The sequence below is a fragment of the Theropithecus gelada genome, chromosome X (genome assembly GCF_003255815.1).
Source record: "Theropithecus gelada isolate Dixy chromosome X, Tgel_1.0, whole genome shotgun sequence".
NCBI classification, from domain to species: domain Eukaryota; kingdom Metazoa; phylum Chordata; class Mammalia; order Primates; family Cercopithecidae; genus Theropithecus; species Theropithecus gelada.
Window position 1 is genome coordinate 11,480,362 of NC_037689.1, and position 27,316 is coordinate 11,507,677.

Genomic DNA, 27,316 nt, shown 5'->3' on the forward strand with positions numbered 1-27,316 from the left:
CGGTATGCCAGTAGTCCCAGCTACTCGGGAGGCTGAGGCGGGAGGATCACTTGAGCCTGGGAGGTTGAGGCTGCAGTGAGTCATGGTCATACTACTGCACTCCAGCCTAGGGGACAAAGACTCTGTCAAAAAAAAAAAAAAAGAAGAAAGAAAAGAAAGGAAGGAAGGAAGGAAGGAGAAAGAAGAAAGAAGAAAGAAAGAGAGAGAGAGAGAGAAAGAAAGAAAGAAAGAAAGAAAGAAAGAAAGAAAGAAAGAAAGAAAGAAAGAAANGGAAGGAAGGAAGGAAGGAAGGAAGGAAGGAAGGAAGGAAGGAAGGAGAGGCAGGCTTAACTTGCTTGGGTTTTCAGCATTTGAAAAAAAAAACCTGCTTTTACATATGAAACACAAATTATCTGGGAAGACTTCCTTGGTAGGGGTGGGTGCTCTAAGCTCTATAGATGGAAATAGCATTTGGGGATTCATCCCATGGTCTGGATTCTTCTCCAGGCAAAGGCCCATTCTTGCTGGGTTATAAGTTCTTGTTTGAAAATCTAACCTGAATTTAAGGCATTTCAGTGACAGACTGGATTAAGAAAATGTGGCACATATACACCATGGAATAACTATGCAGCCATAAAAAAGGATGAGTTCGTGTCCTTTGTAGGGACATGGATGCAGCTGGAAACCATCATTTTCAGCAAACTATCACAAGAACAGAAAACCAAACACTGCATGTTCTCACTCATAGGTGGGAACTGAACAATGAGATCACTTGGACACAGGAAGGGTAACATCACACATCGGAGCCTATTGTGGGGAGGGGGGAGGGGGGAGGGATAGCATTAGGAGATATACCTAATGAGTTAATGGGTGCAGCACACCAACATGGCACATGTATACATATGTAACAAACCTGCACGTTGTGTGCATGTACCCTGGAACTTACAGTATAATTAAAAAAAAAAAAAACGAACCTGAAAAACAAATTCACTCAGTCACTCTAGTGCATAAGAATAAATTCACAAAAACCTTACCATTTAAATAAAAACATGGGAACTATGCCTAACTACAAGATGGCCAATATTCTGCAGAGGACTTCAGCCACCCTCTCCATTTGACTAGCAAACGAGGTGATTAGATATAGTGCGTTGTCAATTTCCGCTTGAGCCTCAGTTATAGGTTGCAGGTACAGAGCTGGAGTTATCAAAGATGAATTTTAGAAAATCTGTCTCTGTTTAAAACCTTTAAAGTGCTCATACTCCGTCCCATTGCCAGGAGTGAAACCCAAACCTCCCGTATGACAAATCAATATCCAAGCCGACAGATCACACGGGATCTTCCTTATAGACCAGAACCATAGTCAATTCTTAGGTCCTTTTAAACATTAAACTCTTCACTTCCTCTCTCTACCTCTACCTGTGCGTCGCGCCTAACTTAGAACCGCCAAATCCCATTAAATCCCACCCTCACCAGCGACGCACGGTCTCCATAGGCTCCACGCGCCGCTTTTGCAGTCCCCCATTGGCCGGTTTATTGCCAGATGGCCTGCTCCCACGCCCTAGTCATCTTTGATCTCCTCGGATTCCGTGAAGCCCCGCCCTTCTCTTCTCCCCTTTGGCCCGTCTTCCCCAGCTGGCTATTTGGTTGGCCAGCGCGCTTGCCACTTACGTCATTCACCCGCGCCACCCGGAAGCCGCGGTTCCTACCAACCGTTTTTATTGCTGGCGGCCCTAAGGTAAAGGCCGCGCTTGGGTGTCCCTGGGTGGCCGGGTCCCCGAGTTGGGAGGGGCGGAAGGCTGAGCCCCCAGCTTGAGCCGGACAAGTCGATTCCCAGCGTTGAGAGGGTAGAGATGAACTGTGTGTGAGGCCAAACTGGAGCGGTCAACGTGGTCTTCCCCCTCCCCACTCCCCAGGAGCCCATCATGGCGACGCCCCCTAAGCGGCGGGCGGTGGAGGCCACGGGGGAGAAAGTACTGCGCTACGAGACCTTCATCAGTGACGTGCTGCAGCGGGACTTGCGGTGAGTGACAGTGCAGAGGGCGGGGCGTCTGGAACATTCCACGTGGTGGGTGGGGCGTTCAGAGTTAGGGCCAACCCTTTGGATTGGTGGGCGAGGCGTTCAGAGTCCGGCCCCGCGCTCCTTGGAGCGTGAAGTGGGGATGATATCCGGGGTGCAGTTTGGCTGGGACGTGGCGTTCATAGCAGGGGGCGTGTCAGCGCATGCGCGGCCTCCAATGTTTGACGGATTAGGGCTTGTTTTCTGGAGCCACAGTTCTCAGGTTCGAATCCTGGCTCAGCCATTCTTCATCCTTGTGAATACGTCATACCTCGCCTTTCTGTGCCCTATAAACTTCTCTGTGAAATGGGGAGTTTTCTGGAACCTTCCCCATGCAGTGGTTTTGAGTTTTTCATATGTCCCATCTTTGTAAATAATTTAGTAGCATGGATGCCTGAAACATAGTAGAGGTTCAATAAGTATGAAGAAATATTATTGCAATTTTTGTTAATCTAAGCAAGAAGTAAGGTGTTCAGAACTAGGACTATGAGCGTCCTAAAAGGGATGGAGGATTTTTCTAGGGTGAGGATGGGACATTATGATTGGAGTTCAGTATTGGGAGTGTAGTAATAGTAATAATAGCTAACATGTAGAGAGTTTACCATTTGGTAGGCATTATTCTAGATGCTTTGAGTAAATGCTCATTTAATCCTAATGACTCTACAAGGTAATACTGTCATCTGCATTTTATAAATGGGGAAACCAAGTCCCAAACAGGTTCCTTACTTGCCAAAGCCACACATCTATAAAGGACAGAGCCCGGATCCAAACCCAGGCAGTCTGACCCAGAGCCCAAAATTAACTTGTACACTAAAAAGCCTTTTCAGCGTATGGTGACGTGAGAGTCTCAGAGGGTCATGATATGAGGTATACTAGGAGGAATGGGGCTGCCTATTGGTCACCATTGTACTTTCATCCCATCAGAAAGGTGCTGGACCATCGAGACAAGGTATATGAGCAGCTGGCCAAATACCTTCAACTGAGAAATGTCATTGAGCGACTCCAGGTAAAGACTATGGGGTTGGGTATCATTTTTTTGGTGTGTGTGGGTAAGGGAGGGAAATGGGAAGAGAGACTCCAGAGCCAAACCTGTCACCTGACCTAAGAGTTCACCACTGACCCCTACCTCTTTTTCCCTGGCCCCACAGGAAGCTAAGCACTCGGAGTTATATATGCAGGTGGATTTGGGCTGTAACTTCTTCGTTGACACAGTGGTGTGAGTGTCTACCCGCCCCTCTGAGCCCACAGGATTCAGCTTACCCCTTCCCTCATGCAACATATATTTTTTTGAGTATCTTCTATGTACCAGGCACTATACGAGGTTTATTATCCCAGTAGGATATAAGCTAGGCGCTGGGGATGTGACAGTGAATAAAATAGGACAAAATCCCTGCCTTCCCAGAGCCTCAATTTGGGGAAGGGTGGGGAGCAAAACATAAACTCTGCTAAACAGTGATAAGGACTTCCCCCACACTTCCTCTAACCTCTCTTTCCTCAGCCCAGATACTTCACGCATCTATGTGGCCCTGGGATATGGTTTTTTCCTGGAGTTGACACTGGCAGAAGCTCTCAAGTTCATTGATCGTAAGAGCTCTCTCCTCACAGAGTAAGTCCATTCCATGAGGATAGTGTGTAAAAATACCACCATTTCCAACACTCTTCTCCCTTTCCCCATGGCTGCCTAGAATGATACTTAAGGACTCATCTCCCCTCCTCCTCAGAGCTGGGGCTGAAGAAATGTGGTTGCAAAGCCCATGTATAGCACATAATAAGCATTCAAAAAATGATCTTTGTATCGTTCATTCATGCAGACATTTATTGGGAATCTTCTGTATGCCAGACACTGTGCTTAGCAGTGGGAATGCAGCAGTGAACAAGACAGAAGAGTTCCTTGAAGGCTTAAAATCTAGAAGGACTATACTGTTATACATAAATACAATTATGACCAGATCCATGAGGTCTCAGCCTGTTAGAGTTGGTAACAAGAAAACTAGTTACCTGTGATTTCACTTCCTGCTAATTTTGCTATTCATTCACTGTGTTCCTGCCACACTGACCTTCACATGCTTCTTTCAGCACCCCAAGAATGATCCCACCCCAGGGCAATTGCCGTAGCTGTTCTCTCTGCCTGCACTGCCCTTTTCCCCAGTACCCACATGGCTTCCTTTCTCCTCACTCATCTCGCTTAAATGTCACTTCCTCGATGAGGCCCTCTGTAACCTAACTTTAAAATCACAGCCCCTGGCATGCTTGATTCCGCTCCGTCTACTTTTTTTCCCTAACACTTATCACCCCCTAATATTTACTGTGTAATTTCTTGCTTTCTCATATTGTCTCCTCCAATTAGAATGTAAGTTTTACAAAGGGGGAGCTTTGGTTTATATCCCAGGTGACTAGAGTAGTACAAACATAGAGTAAACACTCTGTTTTTGTTTTTAAGAGATGGTGTATCCCTGTGTTGCCCAGGCTGGAATGCAGTGACTGTTTACAGCTGCGATCATAGCATACTACGTCCTCAAACTCCTGGGCTCAAGCAATCCCCTTGCTTCAGCCTGCCAAGTAACTGGGACTATAGGCGCACTGCTGTGCCTGGCTTTGTGTTTGTTGAAATAATTTGAAAGGGTATGCTGGAAGCAAATTAAAGTGGTTATTGAAGCAGATATGTGTTGGTGGTGATGGGGAGAGAAAGTGTGGGCTCCAGTTGAGTTTAAGGCAGGAGTGTCCAATCTTTTGGCTTCCGTGGGCTACATTGGGAGAAGATTTGTCTTGGGCCACACATAAAATACACTAATGCTAATGATAGCTGATGAACTAAAAAAAAAAAAAAAAAAAAAAAAAGTTGCAAAAAAAATCACATAGTGTTTTAAGAAAGTTTATGAATTTGTGTTGGGCTGCATTCAAAGCCGTCCTGGACCGCATGTGGCCCACTGGTTGAGGGTTGGACAAGCTTGATTTATGGTTTTGTGCAGGGAAGGGCAGTTGGGAGCATAGATGAGGGATTTGAAATGTAGCTAGGGAGGGCCTCCCAGATGAAGGGACATTTGAATCATTTGACTGAGTGAAGAAGCCATGGGGCTATCTGGGGAAGAGCATTCCTGGCAAGAGGAATAGTGTGCCTGGCATGCTAGAGAAACTACCAAGAGAGGTGAGCTTGGTTTCAATGGAATGAGCATGGGGGCACTGAGAAATACACTTAGATTAACAACATCTCACAAGTGTGAATACCATTGATCTAAACTTCTTTGTTGGTTACATTTATGTCTTCCTACATTCATTTTTTCCAGAGTTGCCTCCCTTAGGGTTTCAGTAATTTTTATCTTTTCAAACCTTTCCAGTCATGGAAAGGACTAGCAGGTGTTAGTGGACCCAAAAGAACCTCAGACCTGCTGAGATTTCTGATTCTTGGTGTTCAGACCAATTAGCATATAGTTTAATGAAATGGCCTGCTTTCATGGTCAACACAATTCTGAACTGATGGTCATTTAGACCAAGTCCAGTTTGTTTGTTTTTGAGAAGGAATTTTGCTCTTGTCGCCCAGGCTGGAATGCAATGGTGCGATCTTGGCTCACTGCAACCTCTGCCTCCTGGGCTTAAGGGATTCTCCTGCCTCAGCCTCCCAAGTTGCTGGGACTACAGGCACCCACCACCACTCCCGGCTAATTTTTGTATTTTTAGTAGAGACAGGGTTTTGCCATGTTGGCCAGGCTGGTCTCAAACTCCGACCTCAGGTGATCCGCCCACCTCAGCTTCCCAAAGTGCTGGGATTGCAGGTGTGAGCTACCGCGCCCAGCTAAAGTCCAGTTTGTATAAGAAGGCTTTCCTTGTTATGTCACAGGATTTCTGAGCCTATCAAATAGATTTTAATTTTTTTGAGATTCCATGTACTTCCCCAAAATGAAGTATTTAAATTGTCAGTGCCTGCCTCCTTTACCTGGTCTTTTTGATATACTGACCTGGTCTATTAGTGTGATGAAAAATATGGTTGACTCTTACTGCTTTATTGTAATTAGTAGGACTGTCTAGATGTTTGATTTTTCTAAGAGGTGAGGATTTGAGTCTATGTAGCTGGCTCTGCTCTTTAAAATATTTGGTTACTTGGGATATACTTTGAACTAACTTACTGGTCATTTCATGTGATCAAAAGTGTCAGTTCTTCCTGTTCTTAGTATATTTCTTTCTTTGGGAAGTAGAAAGGATGAAATCTCTGTATATTCTTTCCTGGTGACACAGAAAGGAGTACACATCCATATCTCATGAATAGACATGTAATTATAGAAGAAACAGCATAACGGCTGGGCACGGTGGCTCACACCTATAATCCCAGCACTTTGGGGGGCTGAGGCGGGCGGATCACGAGGTCAGGAGTTCAAGACCAGCCTGGCCAAGATGGTGAAACCCTGTCTCTACTAAAAATACAAAAAATTAGCCAGAAGCGATGGCAGAGGTGTGTAATCCTAGCTATTCAGGAGGCTGAGGTAGGAGAATCACTTGAACTCAGAGGGTGGAGGTTGCAGTGAGCTGAGATCACACCACTGCACTCCAGCCTGGGCGACAGAGTGAGACTCCGTCTCAAAAAAAAAAAAAAAAAGAAGAAGAAACAGCATAACTATATGACTATTCACACTGTCTTACATACTAAATCAGTAGTAATTTGCTTCTCCACATAGCAAATAAAAATCAGTAGTGATAAACATCCCTTTTGTGTTACAGCTAGCATTTAGTGAACTCTATTTTTCTCCCTTTTAAAATGTTGAACTCATAGGTTTTCATAAGCTAAGCTGATACCATTAACTAATTTTGTTCTCTTTTTTGATGTTCAAATTGTCCCTTAGGAGCTGATCAGGTTCATTCTTCCATTCTTTAAGCATTACCCCCAGAATATTCTTGAAAGTATTCTTGCTCTCTGGCAACAACACCCATACTTCATTTATTTCCTGTCCCTAAACATACACTCAACCAACTTCAGGTTCCTTTGAATGGAGTAATCACTTATTCATTCAGCATACGTTGGGTGCCTGCTCTGTGCCTCACACTGTTCTGGTCCCTGGGGATAGAGCAGGAAACAAAAAAGACCAAAATCTGCCCTCATACGGCTGACATTCTAGTCAGGGGAGATAAACAATAAATGAATGATGTAGTATGTCAGATGTTGACAGTGCTATGGAGAAAGCATATCATGGAGATCAGAAGCATTACCTGCAATGGAACAGTCGTGATTTTAAGAAGAATGGCTGACTGGATGTGAAGTGTGAGAGAGAGAGGAGTCCAGGTTTTTGGCTGAGCAGCTGGAAGGATGGAGTTGCCATTATCTGAGATGGAGAAGATAGGGGAGGAGTAGATTTGGAGGGGAAGGTCAGGAGTTTAGTCTGGAACCTGTTAAGTATGAGGTACTTATTAAACACTGAAGTGGAGTTTTAGAAGATGTCATTAAAACTCCTAGTCAAGTTCAAGAGAGAGTTCTGGGCTAGAAATAAAAACGTGGGAGATATTGGTATATACATGGGTTCATACTACTTTTTTTTCCCAATTTAACATCCTGTCTTATTGCTCTCTACTTTTCCAACAGTATTTAGTTTCATTTACCCTTCAAACTGACTCCTACATTGACAGCACAATAAAATCCACATTCCTTATCATTATACCAAGACCCTGCCTGATCTAACCTCCTCCTACCTCTTGGACCTTGTCTTACGCCACTTTCCCTCACCACTCACTTAATTTCTAATGCTCTGACCTCACTGCCTCTCAAACAGCTCTTTGTTGCCTCTTGGCCTTTTTGTGGAAAAGGCCTTCCTACTGCTTAACCATTAGGCATTCTTCGGTTCCTTCTCATTCTTCATTCTTCAGAAAGGCCTTCCTTGACCCTTTATATCAATTAGGATTCTTCTGGGTGAGATCTGATCCAAACTGGCTTAGAGAAAAGGAGTCAACTGACTGGTTCATGTAATTCAACCTCCTTCCTCTGCCACAACCTTCCCTTGGCTCCCATCTCACTTAAGGTCAAAGCCAGGGTCCTTACCATGGCCTTGTAAGCTTCACACAGTCTGCCTCCCTCATTACCTCTCTGACCTCACCTCTTACATTCCCCCTTCACTTATTCTCCTTCAGCCAGAGTGGCCTGTTTGCTGCACCTCAAACATGCCAGGCACACACCCACCTCAGTGCCTTTGTGTTTGCTGCCCCTTGTGTGTGGAACACATCCTCCATATAGCCACCCTACTCAAAATTCACTGTCTTTTAAGTCTTTACTCAAGTGCTTCTCAGTGAAGCCATCCCTGAGCCCTCTATTTAAAATTGCAGCCCCCCACTCCCGTACTCCTTAATCTCTCGCATTTTTAAATTTTTTTATTGTAGTTAGAACCATCTGACACAACATTTTTTATTCCATCAGTTTTTTTGTCTGTCTCTCTTTACAAGAATTTGAAGTCCTTCAGGCCAGGAGTTTTGTTTGTTGTGTTTGCTGCTATCTCCCCAGTGCCTAAAATCGCCTGGCATACAGTAGGCATCTAATAATCTTTGAATCAGTGAAAACCAGATGGTGGCTTGGCATTTCTGCATAGGAGTGAGCCAGGTGGAAATCATCCAAGATATAAGTAGATCTTGAAGTGATAAGGAAGGGCCCTCCTCATACTCATAAGTGGGGCCCGTTTTGCCCTTTGTTTCTTTTCTCTAGGCTCAGCAACAGCCTCACCAAGGACTCCATGAATATCAAAGCCCATATCCACATGTTGCTAGAGGTGAGAGCAGCTCACCCCACTACCAGACTCTGTGTTTAGGGTGGTGACCTGAAGAAGGGGGAGAGCGAAAGAAGGGAAGGACCATCTTTCCCTTTAAACTGGAGTCAAGGGAGGGAGGTCAGAGCAAGCCTGGGGGCGTAACCCAGACTCAATCTTTGTTCAGTCTCTTCTGTCCTCTTTTTCAGGGGCTTAGAGAACTACAAGGCCTGCAGAATTTCCCAGAGAAGCCTCACCATTGACTTCTTCCCCCCATCCTCAGACATTAAAGAGCCTGAATGCCTTTGAGTCACATGGCTCTTCTTTTTCCCCATAAACCCTGCTGGTTGCCACGGGGGCCTGTTCCTAGGGCACAAAGTTACTGAGAGACCCAGAGATCCAGTCTCTTTCTGTGGAACCTCTAAAATGCCCCAACAGTCCTGCCTCCAGCCTGTTGCCTGGCAGCATTTGCCAGTTGACCTTGTGCACTGCCCTCTCTCCTGTCATTTTGGCAACCTGGGCCCCCACCTCACCCTTCCATTCCTTTTCCTAGACACCACCCTTTGAATTGCCATAGAGAATGGGCCAATTCATGGTGGAGGTTTGTTCATTCCCACAACAATCAAAGGGCCCTAAGGTTTACCCTTTCACACACCCAATCGTTACCCTAAATCCATCTCAGCCCTACCTTGTCCTAGCCCCTGCTATTGTAAGTGGTTCCAGCTTCCAATAGGCACGGAGCTGGATCCCGCTCTCCCTAGTCCGGCCCCTATTCTAGGTTGAGTCCAGCCTCCGCCAATCAACGCAGAGCCAGGTTCCTCCCCTTTTTAACTCTGGCCACAGTTCAACCCTGCCCTCTGAAGGCATTTCGTTTCTGCCACTCAATGCTCCTTCGTGTGCCTGACAGCCATCCTGCCCTCCTACCGCCGCTGTGTTCTAAATTCGTCTTCTACCCAGCTCTATGGTCTTCTCTAACCAAAGAATTGCCCTGCCCGCCTACGCGGAGCCCAGCCCGACCCACTCCCGCCGACTGCTACGCCCATTTCTATACAAGTCCTGCTTCCGCTGAGCAGCGTGGCGTGCGGCACCACCCCCTTGGTGTTTTGGCAGGGGTCTAGGAGTCCCTCATCCGCCAATCAGAGAAAAACAGGGCTACCCACCCCCGTCCTTGGAGGCTGTCTTCCATCAATCCCATGTAAGCCAATCAGTGTGAGGCAGCCCCCCGCCCCCTACACACACGCCCCGAGCCTCGTCAGTTGCTCACAGTCCGTCAGTCCTTGAGCCAATCGGCGTAGAGCACCGGGAAGGCCGAACGCGCCTCCTCGGGACTCCAGGGGCCGTGAGCGTTCCATCATTTCCCCTTAGGCCAATCACGGCACAGCTCTGTGGGGAAGGGCCCGTCCCCCAACCCCTCGAGGCCTTGCGGCCGATTAATAGCGCTTTGGCCAATCAGCGAGCGGCGGGACACCGGGCTCCTCCTCCCCGGGCCCACGTGAGCTGTAGGGAAACGCAGGGGCGGCTTCTAGGTGCTGCCGCCGCGGCTGCCGCCACCGCCACCACCACCGCCACCGCCGCCTCGGAACCCAGGCCTGGGGGGCGGTGGGGCCGCGTATGGAGCCCCCGCCCCCCGGAGCTGCCAACGCCACCGCCACGCTACACACAGGTGAGCTCTGGGCCTGGAGGGTGGAGGGCCCCGTCCGTGACCCCACGTATCCTTCCCGCCCCCGCGCAAAGGATGTGGCTTGGCCGGTGGCCTGCTGGTGTTCGACTCCCCGCCGCCACCACCACGGCTGGTGGACCTGCGTGTGGCATTGCTCAAGCCCTTCGTCCCTTGTAGTGGATCTGACCGTGGCCTAACCTCCCCCTCCCGTTGTGTAATGGATCGGTCTGCGTGCTTATGTTTTTCCCCACGCCAACTTAGGGTGGACTCGTCCATAGGCTTTCCCCCTACCCCCACCCGCCCCCCACCCACCCCCACTTACAGGGAGCCAGCCTGTGACAGTGTTCAGCCCCCTTAATAGTAGGTGTATCTGAGTGTTTGGATTTCTCCTAGCCTCAACTTTCAGAAGACCCGTTCGTGGCCTTGTTTATTCCACCCCTCCTGTACATTGTAGCGAAATAAATCCGTGGCGCCGCACCCCTCCGCATCCCTCTTTAACAGTGAGTCTACCTGAGTTTGTATTCCTGCCTCCTCCAGTCCACCAATGCATCAGTCCATGGCTTTTTTCAGAACCACCTCCCCCCCGCCCCCACCACCACCACCATTTTATAGTGGATCAGTCTTCATGTTTGGATTCACGTCCCTTTAGCTATCAGTCCATTGCCCTATCTGCCCTCTCTTTTTCGTAGATTGTCACTCTAGCCCTTGGGGTTCTCTCTTATTTTTAATAGTGGATCAGTTTAGTGCTTTATATCTTCCTATTTTCAGTAGCTCAGTCCATAGCCTTTTTCCCTCTCTGCTTTGAATCAGTCTGTGTGATGGCTTTTCTCTCCCTTCACCGTGGTGCAGGAGTCTGTAAGGTTTTCTACTCCCCTTCCCCTCAGGCGATGAGCCTCATCACCCCTTCCCTTTGCAGTGGATCTGTTCATTGGCCTTCCTCCCCCACACCTCTGTATGCTTGCACAGTCCCCCGCATACCCTCCCGTGAGTCCAGTGCTTTGTAATTGGGGGAAGGTCGGCCGTGTACTTTCAATTTCCTTCTTTTTTTTCCCCTTCCCAGAAGAGAACGTGCTGATCCTCTTTTCCTTGTGGAGCAGTGTATGGCCTTGCCTGTCCCTCACCTCTTACTAGTGGGTCAGCCTGATCACACTAGTAACCACAAAGACGTTCTGCCTCACTATAAGTGAATACATTAGCACCAGTGATGATGGTAATGCCAGTAGGAGCTAGCGTTTATTGAGCACCTGCTGTGTATCAGGCAGAGTGTTTCATATGAATGAGTTCCTTTAATCCTCACCACAACCCCATGAGATAGGTAGTGAGCGAGCTGGGCCATAGGGAGGTTAAATTCCTTACTCAAAGGTGGCCCAGGAAGTACTCAGGACACAGGATAATTTTTGAGGCTCCCCTCTTAGACCGCATCCCACCCCACTTGAGGCCTCAGTCCTTAAAAACCAAATTAGTTCCCACCTCCAAGCTTTTGTTCTTGCTGTTCCCTCTGCCTGCAGAGTGGTCTTCATTCCCCACCTTCTCTCAGCACCCACCCACCCACCCCCCAATCCCAGCAGCTGTGTGACCTTCGATCTGTGATTTAACCACTTCCTCTCTGTATCTTTTTCTTCATTTGTGAAATGGGGGATCAGAACTAGAATCTCCTCCAGTGTAAATAAATATTACCTGTGAAATAATGGTGAAACAAGTAACCTTTCTAGCATTACCGCCTATACCTTCCCACCCCCTTACTGTGCTCCAACCACACTGGCTCCACCACACAGCTCCTCAAATATAGCAGGCATGGGCCAGCCTCAGGGCCTTTGCATTGGCTGTTCTTTGTGCCTTGAACACCACCCCCGGATCTCTGCATGGTTCCTTTCAGCACTCTGTTCAAATACCAACCCCCAAAGGATGTTTACCACACTGTGGTGCGTGGAATGCAGTATAAAAAGATACATGTATCAAAGATGTTTCTAAGAATGCCAGTTTATATATGAGTAAGGATTTTCCTCCTTTTCAAAAGGATGTGTTCACAAGACTGAGGTATGTAATATGCTCTGTAAAGTTACAAATATAAAAGCTGTTTCTAGGAGTGCTAGTTGTATATGTGAATAAGGACTGTGTTGTTGCATTGAAAGAATGTGTTCACAAAACTGTGATGTGTAGCTGGGCACGGGTGTGCACCTATAGTCCCAACTACTCTGGAGGCCGAGGTGGGAGGATCACTTGAACCCAGAAGTTCCAGGCCAGCCTGGGCAACATAGTGAGATCCCTGTCTCTGAATAAAAACCAAAAAACAACCACTGTGGTGTGTGTAATACACTCTCCTAAAGGCACAGGCATAAGAGATGTTTCTAAGAGTAATTTGATTTTGTTGTACCTGGGTAGTGTTATTTCAGTAAAGATTGATTGTCACACCATGGTGCTTGGAATATACTATACGAAGGCACATGTATAAAGAAGAAGTTCCTAACAATGCTACTTGTAAAAACAAAAAAAGTCAACCCCTCCCTGGCCATCTGAAGCTGCACACCCAGCAGGGCTTAAGCCAGGTCCCTGCTTTGTCCCATTGCCCTTTATCACTGTCTGACACACTGTGTGGGTTGTTTGTTGTCTGTCTCTCCACATTAGAATGTGAGTCCCATGAGGACTCAGTTTTTGTCTGCTCATTCACTGCTATGTCTCCAGCAACTGAAAATGTACCAGGTAAACAGCAAATGCTCAATAAGAATTTATCCCATGAATAAATGGGAAAAAGATAATTTCAGACACCAGCATAGGGGTCAGATGGGGAAGAAGAAGGGATATGAGGGCTAGTTAGTTGGGACTGTTCATGCAACCAACCTTTACTGAGCCCCTCGTGAGTACCAGGCACTCTTCCAGGTGCTGGAATATGGCAAGGAACAAAACAGGCCGAAATATCTGTGCTTGTGGAGCAGACATTTATTAAAGTTGGGGAGGCCGGGCGCGGTGGCTCACGCCTGTAATCCTAGCACTTTGGGAGGCCGAGGTGGGCGGATTGCCTGGGCTCAGGAGTTCGAAACCAGCCTGGGCATCACGGTGAAACCCCGTCTCTACTAAAATAGAAAAAATTAGCTGGGCATGGTGGCGTGCGCCTGTTATCCCAGTTACTTGGGAGGCTGAGGCAGGAGAATTGCTTGAACCCAGGAGGCGGAGGTTGCAGTGAGCCAAGATTGCACCACTGCACTCCAGCCTGGGTGACAGAGTGAGACTCTGTAAAAAAAAAAAAAAAAAAAAAAAAAAAACCAAATTAGGGAGACAGACTATGTGAACAAAATAAATAAGTTAAATTAGCATAACAGACAAATGCCGAGAAGAAATAATGAAATAGGGCAGGTAGGAATCGAGTCTTGGGGAGTGGTTGAAATCTTAGGCACAGGGAAGATGACTCTTGAATTAGGGCCTCACGGTGGAGAGGGAGGGAGCCTTAATGTCTAGGGGAAGAGCATACCAGGCAGAAGGAAGCGCCAGTGCAAAGGCCCTGAGGTGCGATGGTGCCTGCCATGTTCAAGGAACATCAAGGCGGCCAGTGTGGCTGGAGCAGAGTGCAGGGAGGGGCAGAAGGTGAGGTCACACAGGTGATTGGAGCCAGATAGTGCAGGCCGAGGTGACACATAGGATTGCAGGGGCAGGGGGAGAAGGATGACACACTAGCTAATAGCTAGTATCTGTGGAGTATCTACCACACATCAGAGGCACTTTTTTGTTCAAATACCAACCCCCAAAGGATGTTTACCACACGGTGGTGCCTGGAATGCAGTGCAAAAGATACATGTATCAAAGATGTTTCTAAGAATGCCAGTTTATATATGAATAAGGATTTTCCTCCTTTTCAAAAGGATGTGTTCACAAAACTGAGGTATGTAATATGCTCTGTGAAGGCACAGGTATGAAAGCTGTTTCTAAGAGTGCTAGTTGTATATGTGAATAAGGACTGTATTGTTGCATTGAAAGAATGTGTTCACAAAACTGTGGTGTGTAACTGGGCACAGGGGCTGAGGTGGAAGGATTACTTGAGCCCAGGAGTTCCAGGCCAGCCTGGGCAACATAGTGAGATCCCTGTCTCTGAAATAAATAAATAAATAAAAATAACCACTGTGGTGTGTGTAATACACTCTCCTAAAGGCACAGGCGTAAAAGATGTTTCTAAGAGTGATTTGATTTTGTTGTACCTGGGTAGTGTTATTTCAGTAAAGTTTCATTGTTACACTATGGTGCTTGGAATATGCTATACAAAGGCACATGTATAAAAAAGAATTTCCTAACAATAGTACTTGTAGGCCGGGCGTCGTGGCTCAAGCCTGTAATCCCAGCACTTTGGGAGGCCGAGACGGGCGGATCACGAGGTCAGGAGATCGAGACCATCCTGGCTAACACGGTGAAACCCCGTCTCTACTAAAAAATACAAAAAACTAGCCGGGCGAGGTGGCGGGCGCCTGTAGTCCCAGCTACTCGGGAGGCTGAGGCAGGAGAATGGCGTAAACCCGGGAGGCGGAGCTTGCAGTGAGCTGAGATCCGGCCACTGCACTCCAGCCTGGGCGACAGAGCCAGACTCCATCTCAAAAAAAAAAAAAAAAAAAAATAGTACTTGTAAAAAAAAAAAAAAAAAGTCAATCCCTCCTTAAGTCTTTTACAGAAGTATTTTACAGAATTGACACATTTAATGCTCACAGAAGCCTTGGAGGGTGCGTGTACTTTTGAGAATATTTGACTTTGAGAGTAAAATATCCCCATTTTACAGATGAGGAAACAGGCACAGAGAGGCTGAGTAACTTGCCCAAGGTAACCTTGAGCCAGAATAGCCAGAACAGGGGCAGAGGAACATAAGGCTGAAGACCCAGAAAGAACAGATTTGCAAGAGCAGGCAGGTTATTTGGCACCTTCGATCACGCAGAGGAAGAATGAATTCTTCCTGGAACGCGATGATTGTGTAATTGAGTCCATGAAGTGAGGCAAGAGCTCTCCCTGAGGGGAGAGCAGCCCGTGCTTACCCTCAGAGGTTGGAACTGTCTCGGAACGGTAGATATTTCAGGGTGGCTGCCTCAGAGCCTTTGTACACGCCGTTCACTCCGCCTGGAGGCCCTCCCCCACAGAGGGCAGCCTGGCTTGCTACCTCCCCTGCTTCAGGCCAGGTGTCACTTCCTTGGGGAAGAACTCCTTGCACACCCTGTGTAAAACAGCATTCCTGTCACTCTCTAGGATCTTAGCCTTCTCTGTTTCTCTTCATGGAGCACTGGTGGTGTAAGGTGGCTAGGATTGCTCGCTAGAGCCATACCACTTATGTTTTGAATTCCGGCTCTGCCGACTTCCAGCTGTGTGACTTGGGCAGGTTACTTTTCTGTACCTCCATTGCCTCATGTGGAAAATGGAGGAAATGGTAATTCCCACCCTTTAATGGTGGTTTGAGGATTCAGTGAGTTAAATGATTCAAAGAGTGTGCAGCACATGGTAAGCATCGTATGCCTGGCTTGCATTTTTAAATTATTAAAATGTATTCATAGCATACCCGTAGGTGTCTGACAGGCCTCTGAAACTGACCATCTCCAAAACTGGCATGACCCCCCTCAAAACTTACTCTCCTGCGAGGCTCCCACCTCAGCTGACCACAATGCTGTCCTTGTGGGTAATTAGGCCACAAACCTAGACTCACCCTGGACCCTTCTCTCACCTCCCCCAGGCATGCTATCTGTCAGCAAGTCCTATTTTGTGTTCAGGCTTTCTCCAGAACCCAGCCACTTCTCGCCAGCCCCACTGCTACCACCATCGTCTACCGCAGTGGCCTCTTCAGCCCCGATAGTCTATTCTCCTCACAACCGCCAGGGGGATCCTGTTAAAATCTCAGTCACAGCCTGTCATCCCTCTGTTCACAACCCTCTCGTGGCTCCTGTCTCACTCAACGTCCTGACAGCGCCCGAAAAAGCCTGGCTCAGTCTGGCCCCCGTCACTCTGTTCACCTCTCCCGCTGCCTCCCTGCTCTCCCTCCAACCCGTGCCGGCCTCCTCTCCCCCTGTCACCTACCAGTCTCCAGCCTTGGGCCCTTCACACTGGCTGCCACTTCCACCTGGCTCGCTGCTCTCAGATACTCACGAGCCCAGTTCCTTCACTTCCTTCAGGTCTCTGCCCAGTTGTCCCCTCGTTGGTGACTACTCTCCCCTGACTCTCCATGTGAAAGGAACAGCTCTCCCCTGCTTGATTTCTTTTCTCATAACCCTTCCCACCATTCGACGCACTCTTGTACACGTTTGCCTTGTTTCTCACCTGCCTTCCCTGCTAAGATGTGAGCTCCTCTGGAGCAGGCATTGTTGTCTGTTTCGTTCTCGGCTGTATCCGCAGCACCTGGCCCACTCACCAAAAGCTTGCTAAGTGAAGGAGATGGAAAGAAGTAAACATATCCAAGCAAGGCAGATTGCTAGAACTCTTATGAGGGGTCAAGTGGGAGAAATGACAAAATACAAAGCCGTATGTGCTATTGAAGCTGGAAGCCCACCGTGACCTTTCACTCAGCTGATAGGTGCTGTTGCAGCTGAAAGAGGAACTGGTAAAATTGCCTGTCTTTGCCACCAGGAGTCACTCTGAACTCTTTGGGCTTTTGAAACAAGCCTGCCTGCAAAACAAATTCAGTGAGGTCTCTGGTGACAGGACTCTCTAATCGGACACTTCATGGCTTTGTGACTTGTATAATTGAACAGGAAGCTCATGTTTATTTCCAGTTTGCTCTCAGGAAAGAAAGCAGTAATGGGGTGACAGGGAGGATCCTGTTCTTTGAGGGACATGCTAAGAGGGAGCAGTTGGTGTGAGGGGCCATTTAGTCTAATGGTGAGATGCTTAGCCAACTGGAACCTGACTGCCTGGCTCCAAATGCTGGCTCTGCCACTTGTGGACTGTGGAAGGTACGTAGACATTTGTGCCTCCGCTGCCTCATTTATAAATTAATGACAGTAAGACTACCTACTTCTCAGAGGCATGATAAGGGATAAATGAGTCAATGCCCATTAAAAAAATATAACAGTACAGGTGTACATGCCCTTACCCAAAACCCCTGGTGCCAGATGCGTTTCAGAATTTCAATTTCTTCAGATTTCAGAAAGGTAACATGATGCATATACGATGTTACATAACACCCCTTAGTAAGCTCTTTAGTCGGCTGTGTTCATATTTATGCAGCAAAATGTATGAACACTCTCACACTAAGTGAGAATCAATAAAGACCAGAAAGGGCCTTGTTTCATTTCAAATCAGGTTTTGCTGCCAAAAGAGGTATAAGAAGCTTTCTGCTTTTAGAGCATTTTGGATTTTGGAATAGCAGATAAGGGACTATGAACAAATCAGAAACTAATATTTAGAGCTTATCATATACCTCAGGCATATAATATTTAATCTATACAATATCTCTATGAACTAGGTATTGTTATCCCCATTTTAGCAATGGGCATATCATTATCCCTGTTTTACACATGAGAAAATTGAGGTACAAAGAGGTTAAAGAATATCAGCCAAGCGTGGTGCCTCATGCCTATAATCCTAGCACTTTAGGAGGCCAGGGAGAGAGGATTGCTTGAGCCTGGGAGTTCAAGAACAGCCTGGGCAAACGTAGTGAGACCCCATTTCTAAAAAGAAAAGAAAAAGAATATGCACAGGGTCACACAGCTAATAAGTGGCAGAACCAGGATTCAAACACTGGCAGTCTGGCCCTAGTGCCTGGGCAGTTGTCCAGCAGGTCATATTGCCTCTGCTTAGAACAGTGCCTGATGTGTATTAAGCTCTCAATAGATATTAATTATTGCTGTCATCGAGAAAGAGAACATTCAGAGCCGAGCATGGTGTCTCGCACCTGTAATCCCAGCACTTTGGAATGTCAAGGTGGGAGGTGGGTGGATCACTTGAGGTCAGGAGTTCAAGACCAGCCTGGCCAACATGGTGAAACCATGTCTCTACTAAAAATACAATAATTAGCCGGTCGTGGTGGTGGGTACCTGTAATCCCAGCTATGCGGGAAGCTGAGGCACGAGACTCACTTGAACCTGGGAGGCAGAGGTTGCAGTGAGTCAAGATTGTGCCACTACGCTGCCCTCCAGCCTGGGCGACAGAGAGAGACTCCATCTCAAAAAAAAAAAAAAAAAAAAAAAACAAAGAGAACATTCAGGGATAGTAACAGGACAGAGAGATCAGGCGTTCAGTTTTAGGACGGCTTCATAAAGGAAAGGACCTTCAAGGTGGAATTTGAAAGATGAGAAAGACTGCTAGGCAGAAGAAGGAAGCCCCACGTGGAGTGAGCAGCCTTTGCAAGGCTCTGGCAAAAAAACCTGAAAAACTTAACATTTATATGGTAGAAGATACAGATAACACTCAAATAAGGGGGATGGAACTAATTTTCTATTCTTGCTGTAATAAATTATCACAAATTTAGCTGCTTAAAATAACATATTTGTGGCTGGGTGCAATGGCTCACGCCTGTAATCCCAGCACTTTGGGAGGCCAAGGCGGGTGGGTCACAAGATTGGGAGTTTGAGACCATCCTGCCTAACACGGTGAAACCCCGTCTGTACTAAAAATACAAAAAAAACTAGCCAGGCGTGGTGACGGGCACCTGTAGTCCCAGCTACTCGGGAGGCTGAGGCAGGAGAATGGCGTGAACCCGGGAGGTGGAGCTTGCAGTGAGCCAAAATGGTGCCACTGCACTCCAGCCTGGGTGACAGAGCGAGACTCTGTCTCAAAAAAAAAAAATTTTTTTTTTTTAATAATGAGTTATATTTATACCTGTTATACCTGTTGACCTGAGGAGAATTTTGAGAGTCCACAGAAAAAAAAAAAATTGTTATAGGTCAGAAGTCCCACACTGGTCTCAGTGGGCTGAAATCAAGGTATTGGCAGGGTTGTGTTCCTTCTGGAGGCTCTAGGGGAAAATCCATTTCCTGCTCATTCAAGTTGTTGGCAGAATCCAATTCCTTGAGGTCGTAGGACTGAATTCCCTGTTTCTTTACTGTCTATCAGCTGATGGCCATTCCCAGCTTTAAGAGGCTGCCCACAGTCCTTGGCTCTGAGCCCCCTTCCTCCATCTTCAAAGCCAACAATGGCAGGTTGAGTCCCTCTCACATTTTGAATCTCCCCTGCCTCTTCTGTCATCACATCTCTGAGCTACCTTTCTTTCTTCATCATCTGCTTTTCAGAGCTCATATGATTAGATTGAATTTAATCAAATAATCCAGAAATAATCTCCCTGTCTTAAGGTTTGTAACCTTAATTTCATCTGCAAAGTTCTTTTCTGCTACGTAGTATAAATAACATACAGGTTCCAAGGATTAGGATGTGGAGCAGGGGTGGCATCATCTGGCCTACCACAGTCTGCCCTCTGACCGCCACAGATTCACATTTGTCCCACAGGCAAAATACATTCACACCATCCTAAGATACTCATGAGTTGTATCCCATCACAGGGAGCATCCCAAGCTGGACTGGGGAGCTAGAAGTTAGTCTGGGAATGTTTAGGGAATGATGGTAGGGTTTGAGGACAGAGATGGAGAAAAGATGACAAAAAAAGGAATCCTCCTCCCCCTGACCTCTGCCCCTCCTATGTCCACAGCCTCTCAACTCAGCTGTTTGCTCTCCAGGTACCCCTGGGATGGCGTGAGCACTCCCCCAGCGATGGACCCATCTGTGACGCTGTGGCAGTTTCTGCTGCAGCTGCTGAGAGAGCAAGGCAATGGCCACATCATCTCCTGGACTTCACGGGATGGTGGTGAATTCAAGCTGGTGGATGCAGAGGAGGTGGCCCGGCTGTGGGGGCTACGCAAGAACAAGACCAACATGAATTACGACAAGCTCAGCCGGGCCTTGCGGTACTACTATGACAAGGTACAGTCTCTCAGACCAGGGCTGGGACCCCCCCTAACATTTATATCAGAGATTTTATTTTGTTTTGATTGCCATAGCTATGACTTTGAAAACAATGTTAAAATTTATCAGTTTTTAACCCATCCATTGGTACCGTCAGGCCAGTATTGGGCCCCTAAGCACTATCTCACCTACTTTCTTGTCTTACTGCTTTGGCAAAAACCATCATTGCATTATTAATACTGACTCCTACTCCCACTCTGAGATCCCCAAAGTGATGCTGCCCTGCCATGCGCATTTCATTTTCGTGTCATATTCCTATAGCCAACATTTTGAAAACATGGTTAATAATGGTTGGTCCTCATTCTGTCCTCTGGAAGCCCTAGACCAGTGCTGGGCTTCCCTAGTTATTTCATAGTCTTCTCTTATTCCAGAATATTTCATATTCCTAGAATCAAAACCTCCCTGACAGTATTATACCAGCTTTTGCTTACTTTGTCCTCTGGGACCCCAACATTTTTAACCAATTATTTTCTTCTCTTATTCCTTAAGCTAAAACCTCTGCAACAACATGTTTAGTACCAGCTTCCACACCCTATCTTCTTAAATTCCCAGAGCAGCACTGGTCTACCCCAATATTTATATCAATTGTTTTCATTATCTTATTCCTACAGCTAAAATTTAAAATTTCCCCCATTCTGCCCTCTCAGACCCCCAGGCCACTGCTGGGTTTCCCCTCCCCCCAATATTTATACAAGTTATTTCATCTTCTTATTCCTCCTGCTGAAACTTCCAAACAATATTCATGAATATCCCTTTTTGTTCCTCTTTTGAGAAACACGGGCCCACCCTGTGACATATCTGACCAGCACTAAGACTTCCGCAGAATGCCCTAGTGCTCCCACACTCCTCTTGCCCGTGCCCCCCAGAACAGCCCTGGACCTATGCTGCATACCCTTCATAGTTTATGGCATTTATTCCATTTTCATATTTTATTCCTTGAGCTCAACCCTCCAGAACAATATTAGTAATGAGGCTCCCTCACTGTGCCCTCTGGGAACACTAGGTCATCTCTGAGACCCACCAGACCTGAAAAACCCCAAACATGCTCTGTGACCCACCCAAGCCAGCCTTGTTATAGGCCCTCTCCCAATATTTATACCAGTATTTTTCATATTCTTGTCTAATTGCTGTTAGTTACTTCATTTTCTTACTGCTTTAGCTTCAACCTCCATAGTGGTATTAATAATGAGGCCTCCTCGCCCTCTCCTCTGCAGTGACCTTGCCCTATTCCACTTCTGTGTCATTAGCTTCAAATAATCCTCTGTATTAATAATTCATGGCCCCATCCATCTATATTAATTTACTTTCTTCCAACATTTATATCAGTTACTTCATTTTCTTGTCTTACTGCATTTGCTAGTCTCCAAAACTGTGTCCTGACAGTCACCCACAAGGCCTGGCCTGTGAACCCCTGGTTCTTGGAGCCAAGAAGACTTGCTCCCACACCTACTACCTTCCCTTCACGGGCCCCATTGTGAAGAGGAGCCACAGTGTGGAGGGGGTGGGAAAATCAGATAGATAGACCTGGAGAGTGACAGAGGGAGGCTTGGAAAGGGGTGGATGGGAAGGGGCTTAAAGAAAGAATTGTTGTGGAGAGAAGAGAGAAAGGGGAGGAACTAGGGAGGGGTATAGATAAGGGGAATCTAGGGGGAGAGGAAAGAGGTAGAAACCAACGGGAGAGGAAATGGGCTGATAGGCTGAGAGGGGAACTTACAGAGGAGGGACAGGAAAGCCAGAGAGGGGCAAGTGGGAAGAGAGCCACTAGGAGAAGAGAAACACCACTCCACCCCGACATACACACACCCTGCCTCCAGCCTGCCCCTTTCCTCTCAGGCCCTCTGTTCCTCTCCTCCCTTTCTAGAACATCATCCGCAAGGTGAGCGGCCAGAAGTTCGTCTACAAGTTTGTGTCCTATCCTGAGGTCGCAGGGTGCTCCACTGAGGACTGCCCGCCCCAGCCAGAGGTGTCTGTTACCTCCGCCATGCCAAATGTGGCCCCTGCTGCTGTACATGCCACCCCAGGGGACACTGCCTCTGGAAAGCCAGGCACACCCAAGGGTGCAGGAATGGCAGGCCCGGGTGGTTTGGCACGCAGCAGCCGGAACGAGTACATGCGTTCGGGCCTCTATTCCACCTTCACCATCCAGTCTCTGCAGCCACAGCCACCCCCTCATCCTCGGCCTGCTGTGGTGCTCCCCAATGCAGCTCCTGCAGGAGCAGCAGCGCCCCCCTCGGGGAGCAGGAGCACCAGTCCAAGCCCCTTGGAGGCCTGCCTGGAGGCTGAGGAGGCCGGCTTGCCTCTGCAGGTAAGGACTGGAATATAGAAATCCAGTAAGAGGAGGCAGTAAAGAGGACGGATGTGTAATCCCCGAATGATGAGGGAGGCTGGTAGAAGAGACATAGTGCTCCTGTTAAAGGAGATAATGGTGGAAGGAAGAACACAGACATCCTCTTAGAAGGAGGGATGGGGCAGAGAGCTACACAAATCCTGAGACAGAAAGGGGAGAATACTGTGCTACAGTTAGTAGCTGCCGAACATGTAGGTGCCTGAAATATATTTGTTTAATGCACTAGTTCTCACACTCTAGCGCTCATCAGAATCACCTGTAGGGCTTGTTAAACCACAGATTGCCAGGCACACCCCCAGAGTTTCTGAATATGTGGGGCTGGGGAGGGGCCCAATAATTTGTATTTTTAACTTGTTACCAAATGAGGCAGATGTTGCTGGTTCAGAGGAAGGTAAATTTTTGAGAACCACTGTTTTAATGAATGAGGATGGTATCCCTCAGATTCCTACCTGCTTCAGGTTGTCTTACCCCAAGTCCCCTGTCCCATAGGAGGACTTGCCCCAGAGGAAGCCCTACTTCCTTGATGAAGTCCTATGTCCTGTTGGAGAACCTGCTCTGATGCCCCCAGTACCAAGTGCCACTTTCCCGGGGAAATCACTGGGTAGCCCACAGGAGAATCCTGTGGCCCCAACAATCCTTACCCTCTTTGTACCTGCTCCTCTCCCAGGTCATCCTGACTCCGCCCGAGGCTCCAAACCTGAAATCGGAAGAGCTGAATGTGGAGCCAGGTTTGGGCCGGGCTTTGCCCCCAGAAGTGAAAGTGGAAGGGCCCAAGGAAGAGTTGGAAGTTGCCAGGGAGAGAGGGTTTGTGCCGGAAACTACCAAGGCCGAGCCAGAAGTCCCTCCACAGGAGGGCGTGCCAGCCCGGCTGCCCGCGGTTGTTATGGACACCGCAGGGCAGGCGGGCGGCCACGTGGCTTCCAGCCCTGAGATCTCCCAGCCACAAAAGGGCCGGAAGCCCCGGGACCTAGAGCTTCCACTCAGCCCGAGCCTGCTAGGTGGGCCAGGACCCGAACGGACCCCAGGATCGGGAACTGGCTCCGGCCTCCAGGCGCCTGGGCCGGCGCTAACTCCGTCCCTACTTCCTACACATACATTGGTGAGTGCCTGCGGAGGTGTGGGATGGGTGGGTGCCAACCCCAATGGGACTGGCATGTGGCAGGTGACTAACAGGAATCAGAGGAGGGCGAATGTGGTTGTCCCTGAAGAGGGTGGAGCCTTCGAGTGTGATTGACTGGGCTGACGCTGGACTGGAGGGATGGGGTTTGATTAGTGAAGGGCAGGGCTGGGGACTTTTGTGGGTGGGACCAAGGGGCTTTCTGTGGGACTGTTTCTGGGTTGGGGTGTGGCTTAAGGAACCTGAGCAGGGCTTTTTGGTCTGGGAGTTGCATATGGGATTTCACGGGTGGGACATGAGTTAGAAGTTGACCCTGAGCTGTTTGGATGGTGACTTGAGAGGTTTGAGAGCAGCATTTGGATAGGGTCTTGTGGGTGGTCTTGACCAATGAGGTCTCTAACTGAGGGTGGGCTCTCGGGAATAGGGAGTGGGGGGTGTCTACGGAGTTTGAGAGATCGTAGGCATGGCCTCCGTAGTTACCATCTAGGTGTGTGCACTTTGGGGAGTGACCCTGGGAGTGTGAGTGGGAAATCTGTGGTGGGGCTAGGCCCAAGTCCCTTCCAGCATCCCACATCTACTCTCTACTCACTTGAGCTCCGACCACCCTCTCCCCACAGACCCCGGTGCTGCTGACACCCAGCTCGCTGCCTCCCAGCATTCACTTCTGGAGCACCCTGAGTCCCATTGCGCCCCGTAGCCCGGCCAAGCTCTCCTTCCAGGTAGGATCCTCTTTCCCCATTTTGGACAGGGTGACAGACCCAAGAATGGCCCCCATCTGTGACCTCTCGCTCTTTTTACCCCCAGTTTCCATCCAGTGGCAGCGCCCAGGTGCACATCCCTTCCATCAGCGTGGATGGCCTCTCGACCCCCGTGGTGCTCTCCCCAGGGCCCCAGAAGCCATGACTACTACCACCACCACCGCCACCACCACCACCTCCCCTTCTGGGGTCACTCCATCCATGCTCTCTCCAGCCAGCCATCTCAAGGAGAAACATAGTTCAACTGAAAGACTCATGCTCTGATTGTGGTGGGGTGGGGATCCTTGGGAAGAATTACTCCCAAGAGTAATTCTCATTATCTCCTCCACAGAAAACACACAGCTTCCACAACGTCTCTGTTTTCTGTCAGTCCCCCAGTGGCCGCCCTTACACGTCTCCTACATCAATGGTAGGGGCGGTTTATTTATTTATTTTTTGAAGGCCACTGGGAGGAGCCTGACCTAACCTTTTAGGGTGGTTAGGACATCTCCCCCACCTCCCCACTTTTTTCCCCAACACAAGACAATCGGGGTCTGGCTTGAGAACGACCTTTCTTTCTTTATTTCTCAGCCTGCCCTTGGGGAGATGAGGGAGCCCTGTCTCTATTTTCAGATGTGAGTAGAAGAGTTAGTTTGTTTTGTTTTATTATTCCTGGCCATACTCAGGGGTCCAGGAAGAATTTGTACCATTTAATGGGTTGGGAGTCTTGGCCAAGGAAGAATCACACCCTTGGAATAGAAATTTCCACCTCCCCAGCCTTTCTCTCAGACAGCTTATCCTTTTTCAACCAACTTTGGCCAGGGAGGAATGTCCCTTTTGTTCTTCTTCCCCCTGAAAAGCCATTCCTTTGTCTGCCAACCTCCCTGGGGTCCTGCCTGTTTCCTCCCAATGGAGGGTTTTTTTGGGGGGTGGTCCCCGTCTGGGGGGCCCCTCCAGCCAGTTCTCCAGGTCTCCCTGTCTCTCCCCCGCTGCCATTTTGATAGTATAATCTATTTTTAAATGGGGCTTTTCAATAGGGGAGAGGGAGTCATCTCTTCCTATATTTAGTGGGGTGGGTGGGAAGGAAGGGATTTGGGGGGGAATCTTCCTGCCGCCTCCCCCCTCCAAGTGTTTATTTTTGATACCAAACGTGTATTTTCAGTTCCCTCCCTCCCAGCCCCCCAATTTCCTGCGGGCGGGTACAAAGGACCCTTTCAATGTCCCTGGAGTTGGGAGGGAGGAATGGGGGACATAAAGCCTGTCCTGTCTCTATTCTAGGCAAGAGAGAGTGGGTTCAAAAGACTCCTGGGCTCACCTGTTAGTGCTGGCCCAGCCCAGGCCTCGGGACCTGGGGGTTGGTGATTTGGGGGACGGTGCTACACTCGTCTCCACTGTTTGTTTTACTTCCCCAAAATGGACCTTTTTTTTTTCTAAAGAGTCCCAGAGAATGGGGAATTGTTCCTGTAAATATATATTTTTCAAAGTGATGCTGGAGGCTGCTGGCACTTTTTCTCTGATGTTGTAAGGACTAGCTGAGTGTGACAAGCATGACTGTGGAGGGTGTGAGGCAGAGGTTGATCGTGAGAGAAATGGTGTGATGGCGTGTGTAAGAAACAGTAGTAGGGACTGCATATTGGTAACCATGTGTGTGTCAGAGATGTGGAAAGCTGTGATTGTGTGTGAGAGAGTACAGAAGTTGTGACCACAGACTTTTGATGGTGTGTCTATGTGGGAAATTGCGGCCGTGTTTCAGAAAATAACTGAGCCTGGACGAGTAGTCAAGGTACTGTACAAGAACCTGTGATGGTATGCACAAAATAATATCTATGAGAAGAGAGTAGGGACTGCAGCCCCATCAGTGTTTGATGGTGAGCAAGACAGACTGAGTGACCCAAACCGCATGTGAGAGACTACGTGGGCATGAAACTACAGTAGAGGTTGTCAGGGATTGTGGCAAAGATTGTATAGGTGACAAACCTCATTATAGGCGACTCAACGTTTGAGAAATAGACAATGTACAAAACTACTTGAGCCTGTAGTGTCAGCTAAAGCTGTAAGACTGTATGGGTGCGAACTTGATTGTACGAGAGAGAATGGCTATGAGACCAAACCAGCAACTGGGACCAAAGACACAAGAAGGTGCAACTGTGTGTACGAAAGCAGGCGTGAGAGACTGTAGCAAAGACTGAGAAACAAAACGAATGGCTGTGACTGGGAGAGTGTGACAGGCCGTGTGTGTGTGTGTGTGTGTATGTGTACACCTGAAACTAGTGGCAAATCGATTTACCGTTACTGCCACATTCTGTCCCACAGGTTCAGGAACTGTGAGGAAGTGGGAGAGAAAATGACAGTGAGCCGGACGGAGCCACTGACATGGTGTTCTCGAGAGACCGCGTCACTGAGCATGCGAGGGAAAGGGGCAAGGAACTATTGATAGACTTGCAGTAGTGGTAACTGGGAGTCAGCAACTGTGGGAGAGGAACTTGACAACTGAGTGATGTCAGAGCGTCAGGGGGTTTGTGAAAGAGTTCATAAGCAACCATAAATCCGGGGCCACGCAAAAGAGCTGAGCAAATGAGACACGGCAAGTGACCACGTGGCGGTGTGTGAGAAACTTGTAAAGCTGTGCACGTGTGTCCATGCTGAGCTTCCCATATGAAGAAAATGACGGTGTGCATGACCGAGACAGGGCCTGGGTGACTGTAGGTGACTTATCAAGGGCCTAATGGTGATTGTGAAATAGTGACCGAGTATATCAGAAGCTGACTGAGGGACAGTGATGACTCAGACAGTGGCTG

The 27,316-nt window shown here is 48.2% G+C and overlaps 2 protein-coding genes across 5 annotated transcripts; both read left to right on the forward strand.

Annotated features, from left to right (window-relative positions):
* Positions 1–1,653: 1,653 nt before the first annotated feature.
* UXT (ubiquitously expressed prefoldin like chaperone) lies at positions 1,654–9,057 on the forward strand. Its single transcript, XM_025372339.1, has 7 exons — positions 1,654–1,714; positions 1,893–1,999; positions 2,960–3,041; positions 3,184–3,251; positions 3,534–3,641; positions 8,709–8,772; positions 8,958–9,057. Exons 2-7 carry the CDS (start codon positions 1,902–1,904, stop codon positions 9,009–9,011), a joined length of 474 nt encoding a protein of 157 aa, XP_025228124.1. The 5' UTR covers positions 1,654–1,714; positions 1,893–1,901; the 3' UTR covers positions 9,012–9,057.
* A 1,165-nt stretch (positions 9,058–10,222) lies between these two features.
* On the forward strand, positions 10,223–26,005 carry ELK1 (ELK1, ETS transcription factor). Of its 4 annotated transcripts, XM_025373490.1 has the most exons (7): positions 10,223–10,411; positions 10,802–10,908; positions 20,032–20,275; positions 22,179–22,622; positions 23,332–23,763; positions 24,399–24,500; positions 24,586–26,005. In XM_025373490.1, the coding sequence occupies exons 3-7, from the start codon at positions 20,066–20,068 to the stop codon at positions 24,682–24,684; spliced, it is 1,287 nt and encodes a 428-aa protein (XP_025229275.1). In that variant the 5' UTR covers positions 10,223–10,411; positions 10,802–10,908; positions 20,032–20,065; the 3' UTR covers positions 24,685–26,005. The 4 variants fall into 4 exon arrangements, with proteins under 4 accessions (XP_025229275.1, XP_025229276.1, XP_025229274.1 ...); XM_025373491.1 differs by lacking the exon at positions 23,332–23,763 and having other exon boundaries at positions 22,179–22,238; positions 24,461–24,500; XM_025373489.1 differs by lacking the exon at positions 10,802–10,908.
* The last annotated feature ends 1,311 nt before the right edge of the window (positions 26,006–27,316 follow it).